Source organism: Carassius auratus, unplaced genomic scaffold (genome assembly GCF_003368295.1).
Source record: "Carassius auratus strain Wakin unplaced genomic scaffold, ASM336829v1 scaf_tig00050437, whole genome shotgun sequence".
In the NCBI taxonomy this organism is placed as follows: Eukaryota; Metazoa; Chordata; class Actinopteri; order Cypriniformes; family Cyprinidae; genus Carassius; species Carassius auratus.
In genome coordinates, this window is record NW_020527159.1 from 46,289 (window position 1) to 57,420 (window position 11,132).

General features: G+C 38.7%; 1 protein-coding gene across 1 annotated transcript; it reads left to right on the plus strand.

Annotated features, from left to right (window-relative positions):
* Positions 1-228: 228 nt before the first annotated feature.
* On the plus strand, positions 229-9,645 carry LOC113089597 (tripartite motif-containing protein 16-like). Its single transcript, XM_026256071.1, has 6 exons — positions 229-886; positions 3,731-3,826; positions 3,906-4,139; positions 4,936-5,095; positions 5,215-5,262; positions 8,955-9,645. Exons 1-6 carry the CDS (start codon positions 308-310, stop codon positions 9,470-9,472), a joined length of 1,635 nt encoding a protein of 544 aa, XP_026111856.1. The 5' UTR covers positions 229-307; the 3' UTR covers positions 9,473-9,645.
* The last annotated feature ends 1,487 nt before the right edge of the window (positions 9,646-11,132 follow it).

Here is an 11,132-nt window from a genome sequence, read left to right on the forward strand (position 1 = left end):
AACTATGTTTTTTGAAAATCTAAAAATGTAGATACTTTTGTGTGAGAGGTAGGTTTAAGTGTAGGGTTAGGATATTGGGATAAACAACAATTATGCATATGGAATGTACCCATAAAATATGCAAACCAAAATAGTGTGACTCTACAGGAGAAGAAATGAGGAATCTGCTTCACAGACTCACAGACAAACCTGTTTTGCACACGTCACTCAAACACAGAAGCAGGAAACATGAATCACATGATTCTAGGGAAAGAGAAACTTAAGTGTAGTTGAGCTGTTGTGTGTTTGTGTCTCTGTATTCAGCAAAATGGAAGACGACAGAATTTCAGTAAATAAGAAGGAGTTCATGTGTCCAGTGTGTCTGGATCTCCTGAAGGATCCAGTGACCATTCCCTGTGGACACAGTTACTGTAAGATCTGTATTACAGACTGCTGGGATCAGGAGGATCACAAGAGAGTATACAGCTGTCCTCAGTGCAGACAGACCTTCAGTCCAAGACCTGCTTTATCTAGAAACACCATGCTGGCTGAAGTGGTGGAGAAACTGAGGAAGACCAGACTCTCTGCTGACTGCTACGCTGGAGCTGGAGATGTTCAGTGTGACGTCTGTACTGGAAGAAAATACAGAGCCGTCAAGTCCTGTCTGATGTGTCTGAACTCTTACTGTCAGAATCACCTCCAACAACATGAGAGTTTCTTTAGAGGAAAGAGACACAATCTGACTGAAGCCACTGGACGACTGCAGGAGATGATCTGCCAGAAACATGAGAAGATCCTCGAGGTTTTCTGTCGGACTGACCAGGAATGTATATGTATGCTGTGTACGATTATTGAACATAAAAACCACGACATTGTATCAGCGGCAGCACAGAGGACAGAGAAACAGGTATTTAAAACTAGCAGTCAAGTTAATACCCAGTGCAGTGATCCAATAGTCTGTTTTTATTCAGTTTAGAGCCACAGCATAATTACACAGAACACAAAAAAAGAGTCTGAAGCTCTATGTCTGTCAGTTTCACTTTTATAATACTTACGCTTGCCATAAGAGACAGGCCTTGATCTTCATGTTAATTAATGTACAATGATTGAAACCGATCATGACTTCTGGAGATTGAACCTACAGTCATTAATTATCAACTTTTACTGGATTCATTTGTTCACATGTGTCAGGATTATGGGCCTGTTTAGAAATGTTTCTGGTTTCTGTTCCTGTGTTCCCTTATTTGGTCATGTTCCTGTCCTCATTTAGTAAATAAGTGATTCTGTGCATCTGTGTTTGGTAGTTATCCTGTGTTTATAAGTTCTTGTCTGTGCATTTCTCCTCTGTTAGGTCTTCTTGTTGTGTACGTGTGATTGCTTCAGCTCCTATTGTGGTTTATCCAGTGTTTTATTTATTAATGACTGTGAATGCCACTTCCTGTCTCTTATGTTCTTCCTGTAGCAGAGTAACATGACAGAAGACTCAACCTAAAAACAGTAACCTCCCTGTCTAGGCTAGGCTATTAGCTAGCACCACCAGCACACCATTATCACACCATCTCCATATTTTGGGCTTCCTGGATGGCACGCTCTGTTTAGAGCACTGTTGTCCAAAAATGGTCCTCGAGAGGATTTTGCCGCTTTCATGGATTCTGGCAAAGAAATGGATTGCCATTTGGCATATGCACTGTAAATGATCTCGCCTGATCCGCTCCTGACCTACTGTTGATGGAGAGCCTGAGAGCCGCTGCCGAGCCGAAGCTGCAAATGATGTCAGTCAAGGTGAGAGAGCCAGCAACAGAGCCCCCATGAAGGAATATGCCACAGACAGAGAGAGCACGGCGAGGAGATCCACCCACTGCACAGCAGCTGAGGGTGAGCTTATTATAAAGTTGGGACTGCTGGATTTCGAGGAGGACATTATAGACTAGGAAACTGAGCTGGAGCCCGACTTGCCCCCTCTCCTCTATCCTTTGTTCCGGCTGGTCCCGTCCAGCCCTGAGTGGGCTCCTGTTTCCTGGCCCAGGACCGAGAGTGCTCCAGTCCCTGAGTTTAGCCCAGAGAGAGTTCCAGTTCCCATGGCTCCTGTTCCCACATCTAGCCCTGAGTGTGCTCCTGGTCCCAAGTTAAGCCCAGAGGCTCACAAATGCCTCCCCACTCACCTGCTCCTGCCTCCTCCCCTGCTGTTGTCTTGAAGCCCCTCTTTTCATTCTCAATCCACCATCAGCACAGTGCGTGCTCGGGGGGACTTCCATCCTCCAGCGTTGCCATGACTGGAGTTTCCCTTGACTCTACCTCCATCCTCTAAGCTCTGGACTCTGCCTCACAGACAGAGAGAATATGGTGAGAAGGTCCACCACTGCACAGCAGCTGAGGGTGAGCTAATTATAAAGTTGGGACTGCTGAACTTCGAGGAGGACATTATAGACTGGGAAACTGAGCTGGAGCCCGATTTGCCCCCTCTCCTCTCTCCTTTGTTCCGACTTGTCCTGTCCATCCCTGAATGGGCTCCCGTTTCCTGGTCCAGGCCTGAGAGGGCTCCAGTCCCCGAATTTTGCCCAGAGATGGTTCCAGTCCCCGAGTTTAGCCCAGAGAAAGTTCCTGCTCCCATGGCTCCTGTTCCCACGTCTAGCCCTGAGTGTGCTCCTGGTCCCAAGTTAAGCCCAGAGGCTCACAAATGCCTGCCTCCTCCCCTGCTGTTGTCTGGCTGCCCCTCTGTTCTTCCTCAGCACAGTGTGTGCTCGGGGGGACTGCCATCCTCCAGCATTGCCGTGACTGAAGTTTCCCTTGACTCCACTTCCATCCTCTTAGCCCTGGACTCTGCCTCGGTCCGTGGACCCGGCGGCTCTGTCTTGGGTCTGGCGTTGCCCCTCCTGCACCTTGGGCCTCCACTCCTCTGACAGCACCTCATCCCTTCTTCCCTCCAGCTCTGTCATGCTCCTTCATCCCTTCGGCTCCTCTGTCGCTCCAGCTCCACCATGGCCTTTCAGATCCACGCCTCCACATCAGTCACGGGTGCCATCTGCTACACCTTGGCCCTCCAGATCCTCCCCATTGCCCTGGTTCATTGGCTCTCTGTCTCCACCTCAGGCTCCTCCACCATCTGCCATCGGTCAGCCTTCTAGAGTTGGCGGCCATTCCTTCATTGCTCCTTCCTCTGTCAGCTCCACCATGGGTTGCCTTCATGGCTGTGGCATGGGTCCTGCTTAGCTCCTCCTGCTCGAAGTCCTTCCTGTTTCCACCTTGGCTCCTCCCTTAATCTTCACCTCCCTAGACTCCGCCCATCCTCCTGCTGAGCCTCCTCCCAGTTCCCACCCCATACCTTCCTTCTGTTGGGTCTATGTCGCTATGCGTCTTCCGGGAGGGGGGCAATAGGTCAGCATCATGGGCCTGTTTTGTCATGGTTTGCCCCTGTTTTCGTTCCTGTGTTCCATTATTTGGTCATGTTCCTGTCCTCGTTTAGTTAATTAGTTAGTTATTCTGTACACCTGTGTTTGTAAATTATCCTTTGTTTATAAGTTCTTATCTGTGCTTTTCTCTTCTTTTGGGTCTACTTGTTGTGTACGTGTGTTTGTTCCAGCGCCTTTTGTGTGGATTTCCCCTGTGTTCCTTGGATTGAAGACTTTTGATTGTAGTCCTTGTTTCCCTCATACTGCTTCCTACAGCTCGCCATTGACAACATGATGTTTTAGAGCCAATTGTTTTCTGTGACATTCACTATAACCGTTTTTTTTTTTTTTTTTTTTTGCAGGAGCAGCTGAAGGAGACTCAGAAGACGTTCCAGCAGAGAATCCAGCAGAGAGAGAAGGATCTCCAGCAGCTGAGAGAGACTGTGGAGTCTCATAAGGTGAGTCTGGAGAAGAAGAGAAGTTTGTCTCTGTCTCAGTTCAGACTCACTGAAGCTGAATCACTGTGTGTCCTAACAGCGCTCTGCACAGACAGCAGTGGAGGACAGTGAGAGGATCTTTACTGAGCTCATCCGCTCCATTGAGAGAAGCCGCTCTGAGCTGATACGACTGATCAGAGATCAGGAAAAGACTGCAGTGAGTCGAGCTGAAGAACGACTGGAGCGACTGGAGCAGGAGATCAATGATCTGAGGAGGAGAGACGCTGAGCTGGAGCAGCTTTCACACACACAGGATCACATCCAGTTCCTGCAGGTAACACACATCTATAAGAACAGGATCAGAGTGGACTTGAGCAGATCCTGCTGTGACAGAGACTCACAGAGAAACAGTTCATGAGTGTCTTATATATAATCATCAGTCAGACTCTAATCATCTTCTTCTGAAAGAGACGCCACTTACAATTGGCTTTCAGCTCTGGAAATCTGTTAGGAATCATTTCTTAGCTTATTATGTCTTAGTGAAATCAGTGAACTCAGTAGTACTGCTTCTGAGTAACGGTTATCAAAATTGGATCATGTGTTTCTCAAAATTGATAAAACTTAATATTTTTATTTGTCTTTAACCCATTGATGAATTTGACCATGAAAACACCAAATATGAAGTCAGGCTGTATATTATCGATGCTTCAGTGTATAGAAACTAATTCCAACCTGAGCGTGTCTTAAGGATCCTTATAAAATTTCAGTATCTTTAACCACTCTAACTTTATAAATAATAGCAATTTAATCATAGCCTTGGATCTGCTTTTCCTGAGCAAATCTACTCAACCCTACAATAAAAGCCCATTGATGTGATTGAGCTGTTAGATGGACATTTATGTTCTCAGCAGATATTTTATCATCCAAACTATTTCCTAAAAAGTTTAAATAGTGTAAGTGGAGAATACTAGAATCTGTAGTTATAATGTGATATTATTAATATGAGAAGAATGGAGCTGATGCTGTGTAAGTGCTGGAGTGAGGTGTGTTACTAAAGATCAAATCTGATGTTGGTGCAGGTTATTGGGTGAAGTGTGGAGCTGATGAGTTTTGATTTCTGTTTTCTGTAGAGTTTCCAGTCTCTCTCAGCACCTCCTGAATCTACAGATGTAAATGTTGATCTCTTCAGTTCTCTCTTCTCTTCTGATGATCTGAGAGAATCTGTCCATCAGCTGAGAGACAAACTGGAGGATTTCTGCAAAGAGGAGCTCAAGAAGATCTCAGACAGAGGTAAAGTCCTGGAGATCTGCTCTCAGAAACCAGTCCATCATCATCTCATATCATGGAGAACATCATATTAGAAATATCTTCATGAGAATCACACTGTTCATGTCTGTTGATTTCCACAGTCACACTCGCCAACATTGCTCTCTGGACCAGAAAGGACTTCCTACAATGTAAGTCAGTAAGAAAACAAGCAGAAAAACTCTCTGATTGTCTTCATGTTCTTCCTGTAGAAGGTAAAAGAAGAGTTTTATAAATTATGATGTATATCTGGTGATCTGGGGCCAGATTCACAGAAATCCTCCTTAGAAATATTAATTTCTTAGGATTTCTAAATGTCTTACAGTCTTAGAATAAATTCCGTTCAGTTCTTGAAAAAAAATAATAATAATAAGTTCTCAGTTGTTTTATAAAAACATCTTTTTTTTTTCTTCAGAAGAACATGACAGTCTTTATTTGCTTGAATAAATTGGATTTTTTCCTCTGAAGACTAAACTAAGCTTAATGCAAAAATTTGAAGGATTGTGTTTTTGGGCCGCTTGTAGATGACTGTAATCATAATAATGATAATCATAAGCATGCACAACATTTCTGTCGCTACCAGCTTGACGTGATCGCAGCTTCACACTTTTAATGCATTGTGTTTTTGATTGTGTTTAAAAAGCCTGTCTCAAGATATAGCAATCTATAGAGGGCCAAACATGCAAAGATTTTAAATAAATAAATATATACACTGATAAATGTAATAATAAGAAAATAAATAAAGGAACAATTGATAAATATAAATAATAAAAAAAATAAAAACAATCTTATTTTATTACATTTTTCTTTACTATTACCATCTTTATATATTTTTCAATTATTTTATCATTTTTATATATTTTATTTACTTATTATTTAACAAATATTTTTATTTATTTATTCAATTATGTCTATTTACGTGTTCATTAATATTTTTATATTTATTTATTATTTTCTTTCTTTGTACATTTCCGTGTGTAATATGAGGGAGGCAGTTCTTGCAGAGTTTGTGTCATTGGTTGAGAGCTCAAACAGAAGCAGATCATACTAGTGATAGTTTACTCTGACTCGAAAAGCACCGAATGAGCCGGTTCAAACAAATGTCAAGGTTTATAAAAAAGCCAGAGGTCCAGGCACTCAGTAGGATGCAAAAGTTGAAAAGCCTTTATTATTTAAAAGGGCTAAAGCATAAAAGACCAACGCGTATCGGCCCACTGGTCTTCATCAGGGTGTTGGTGTCAGTGTCAAGGTTTGCTGAAGATTACTGAGGATCCGGACGAGTGAGTTGCTAACATGCACATGTGTGAATATCACCGATGATCTGAAAGAGACTCATGTGCAATAAAGCAAGAAGCAACGCACCTTAGCTGTTATAAAATTCACTGTAAACCACAGCTTTACGAGGATTATTGCTTTTATAAAACGGTTATTCCTTATATGTTTTAAGTGTTTTAACAGGGGGTAGTTTGTGATTTTAATTCTGTCCGAATCCAAATGTCAGTGTTTATCTTTCAACACCCGGTAAAAATCCCCTGCCAAACTTTTTTTTTTCCCACACAATTCAAAATGTGTGCGCGGTGCAGTGTTTAGCGTGACACAATGTGAAACCAGACTTCATTAGCTCCAATGGAAAGAATATTAACACTGTCTGAATCATTCCCTGTCCCCTATATAGTGCACTATGTGCCATTCACTGTACAGAAAATACAAATCCTGTGAACAAGTGACCGATCTGAGCCGAAGCTTCATCGTCTATTTATAGTGCAGGGGGCGGGACACTTCAGGTTCTAGAGAGCATGTGATTGGACAGAGTTTTTTTTTTTTTTTTTTTTTTTTTTTTTAACAAACATAACAGCAAATACAGTTTCATCTACAAAAACAAAAAATATATATAATTATAAACATACAAAGAGCAAGTAAAGTAAAAAGCAAGTAAAATAGACAATTTCATCAAAATCATTGATCCATATTTGCGAAACTAAGAGACTGAGAGTCTTGAATGCTTATATCTTGTAAAAGTGAATTTTGTCATTGTTTTGGAGCACACTAGTTTATACATAATCTTAAATAAATCTTAATAATATTCATACCACAAGCCAAAAAAATAGATATGCAATTTAGCATATATGCAGCAGATATGCAATACAATTTTAAATTGTGTATTATAAACAGATATATACATAATATATTGCTTATAATTATAGGTTTATACAACTATATATGTGCCTCAATTTTCCTATTTTTAAACAGGAGATTTAAACAATTTAAATAATAAATGGGATTAGATTATACACAATAATAAGAGTAAATATGTAAACAAATTAATCATATTTACAGCAGACGATCATGTGACTGGCCACGTTCTCTGAATAAATCACCATCTGAATCCATGATTATATACATGTATTTTTACAGATGTTCACATGAGCAACAATTACCGTCCGAATCGGGCTTTAGTTTTAGTTAAATAATCTACAAAATATTCTGGAAACATGCTTATAACTAGTTTTATTAAAAAGGGCTACATTTATCTTAAAACATGGACAATCCTGAATGTGAGTTTATCAGTGAGTTTATAGAGAACAAATGAGACATTATTATAGAATTATATACATTATTATATACATTATATAGTCATCAAAACTTTGCAAAAAATAAATAAATAAAATAATAATAATGTTGAAAATGAATTAAAATCATGCTATTCTTTGAAGAATACAGTATATAGTCACACAAACTCATTTGTGAAATCACCATCAGATGGAACAAGGCTGGCATCATTTCTCAGTAAAGCTGAATTGTGAGGTTTTCTCTTGTAAGTTCACTTATAAGTATGTATTTTGTATTTTGAATCACATTGAATATTAATTTGGAGTAAGTCATTTAAAAGACCAGTAATACTGTAGCTTCCCTTTTCTTTGTTATACCACTGAGATCCACAAGCCCCTAATTTAGTGAAAGTAAAAAATAAAAATAAAAATCTAATCAAATAAAAAAATAATGAATAAATAAATCTCAAAATAAATTATTAAAAAAGGAAATAAACACACACACATAAGGTACATGAATACATGAACTAAATTGAAATTATAAAAAAAAGAATAGAGTATGTAAAAAGTTTAAAATAATAAAAATAAATGTACAATTAAATACAGAAAACAATAAATAAAGAAAAAGGGAAATCAAAAATAGTTTATGATTACATTTTATTAAAAATTAATTAGATTTTTTTTTAAAATCAAATAATTCATTATTTTATTATTATTATTACATGTAATTATTTATTGATGCATATATTAATTAATTTCTGCAGGTTTGGTCGTCTATAGTGATGTGTTTGGTTCATTTCTCTGCTGTTTTGTATCTCAGTGAATGAGTCTTGTACATCTGCACTGCTTCACTAAACACATCTCATATATGCTGTGTTTATGTGTGCTGAATACTAACATTTTAATACTGCTAATATTGACACATTTATAGACTAAAATTAGAACTCTCATATTATAGAGTTGTTTCTGAATTTCAGCAAAACATGGTTATACAATCATGACATATCATTGTTTTCTGACACTATCTTATTAATAGTCCTACTGTGTAGTGTACTGTACATAGCTAGTGTTGTTGTGACTTTTAATTATAATTTAATTCTAATTATAAATTTTGCAATAGGAAATATTTGTAACTTTTTTCTCAAGTTAGAAAACAAAAGGATATTACCACAATTTTGTCTAAAGAAATGTTTTGTGAATCTGTTCATCTGTACTGAGACACTGATGATACACTGAACATGAAGAGATCAAACAGATTCATAATTCCTGATTCTGATGTGTTTTATCTCCATCAGATTCCCATCAGCTCACTCTGGATCCAAACACAGTGAATAAAAACCTCCGTCTGTCTGAGAGAAACAGAGTGATTACTAACACTGACACACTCCAGTCGTATCCTGATCATCCAGACAGATTTGATGTGTATCTCCAGGTGTTGTGCAGAGAGAGTGTGTGTGGACGCTGTTACTGGGAGATTGAGTGGAGTGGAAGTGTGTGTGTATCAGTGTCATATAAGAGCATCAGCAGGAAGGGATGTGGTAATGAGTGTGGGTTTGGAAATAATGATCAGTCCTGGAGTTTGTATTGCTTACACTCCAGTTACTCATTCAGACACAATAACATACAGACTGATCTCCCTATAAAGTCCATCAGCAGTAGAATAGGAGTGTATGTGGATCACAGTGCAGGAACTCTGTCCTTCTACAGCGTCTCTGACACAATGAACCTCATCCACACAGTCCAGACCACATTCACTCAGCCGCTCTATCCTGGGTTTACTGTTTGTTATAAATCATCAGTGAAACTGTGTTGATGAATCAGAATAGATTGATGAGAGATTCTACCCATAATGCTTTGAGCTGCATGATGAATCAGTAACAGTGAGATGTTATAGAGTCTCTTCTTTCCTCTTCATGACACTAATACTGCAGCTGAACTTCTGTCAGTGAAATAACATGAATCAGAATAAATGTGTAATAAATCCTCATATAGACAGTAAGATCAGTGTGTGTGTGTGTGTGTGTGTGTGTGTGTGTGTGTGTGTGTGTGTGACCATGTGTTTCTGTCACCAACCTTCTGCTGATCAAATTAATCGCTCATTTAGTTTTCACAGTTTTTCTCAAACACATAGCAAATAATTGTGTAAGACATGCACATTTTTTTAAAAGTGGGCACAAAATCTAATAGTTTTTTTTTTTATTCTCTTCAGGTTTACATTTAATAATTGTGTAAAGAATGCAAATAAAAAAAAAATCTAAATAATTGTCATTTTAGGAGTTTACCTAAAAATAAATAAAAAATCTCAATGTTTGTGTCGTTTTTACTTTATATAAAGTTTTTAAAAATCTGAACTAAAATAAACAAGATATTGTCAAAGTAGGTGTTATGTGCATACATGTACATCAGTAATATCTGATCAAATGCACATTATTATTCTTTTGCTTGGGTTGAAAAGCAGCTATGCTAATTTACTTCATCTTGCTTCATTTCTGCGATGGGATTGACATCCAGAGGCAATTACACAAGCTTCAGTCTGGATCCAACACTTATGAAGATCTGAGAAGAGATGAGAGAAGCTACTACTAAATAAACGTTTTTTGGTTTTGTATTGTGAAAAGAACTATACTAATAAACTTGAATGTAATTCTATAATATAAGGAGATCTGTAGATTCCCTCTTCAGAGGAAAGTGTGCAATTACAGCTCTCTCACTCTTGGCAAACATTAACCGCCTCTGAACCGTGAAACAGTGAGTCAAACATTCACTTCCTGTTTGCTCTCACACACTTCACTTCCTGATGGCTCGTGTAAATGCTCATGTAGAGGCCTGATCAGGGATTCACTCACTCTTCCAGGTCCTGAACTTTCCAGAAGAACCTTTCCAAAGTCATCAGAAACTCCCAAAACCAGCCCAGGAAACACAAACCAGGCCTCTGATGCAGTGTCTATGCTCTATCTAACACACACACACACACACGCCAGAGTTTAAACAATTGCATCATGGGACATTTGTTGCAGCCAGATCCTGTATTAGCAGAGGAAATGATGTGTTAATGGTTTACAAATGTTCCTCTCTCTGAGTGTGGTTCAGGTGTAATTATTCTCAGAGCAACTGTTTTTCAGTCACAGCAAATCCAGAGCCGTAATGGATGTTTATCATCACATTTCCTGTTTCTGTTCAGTCCAAAACACAAACACATACACAAACACACACACACACGCACACACATACACACACACAAACATGAGGATGACAGTAAGAAACACCCAGAAACACCCTAGCACCCTGTTTTACACTGTTTAAAAAAATTACCATTTAAAGCATTCAATATGTGTAATGGAATACAATTATTTTTTTTTAAAACATAACAGTTTATTGAAGCTAGACAAAATATAAAAAAATGTTTGCATATATTTTATGGCACATTTAGTCTGAAGCAGTGGATACTCACACTGAGCAGAAATATGGATTTG

Excerpts from the sequence above, each read along its gene's own strand:
- LOC113089597 (XM_026256071.1), top strand. The coding sequence starts at position 308 with ATGGAAGACGACAGAATTTCAGTAAATAAGAAGGAGTTCATGTGTCCA. Across the intron at positions 5,096-5,214 it reads CAAGAAGATCTCAGACAGAG|TCACACTCGCCAACATTGCT; the intron begins GTAAAGTCCTGG and ends TGATTTCCACAG. Across the intron at positions 5,263-8,954 it reads CAGAAAGGACTTCCTACAAT|ATTCCCATCAGCTCACTCTG; the intron begins GTAAGTCAGTAA and ends TATCTCCATCAG.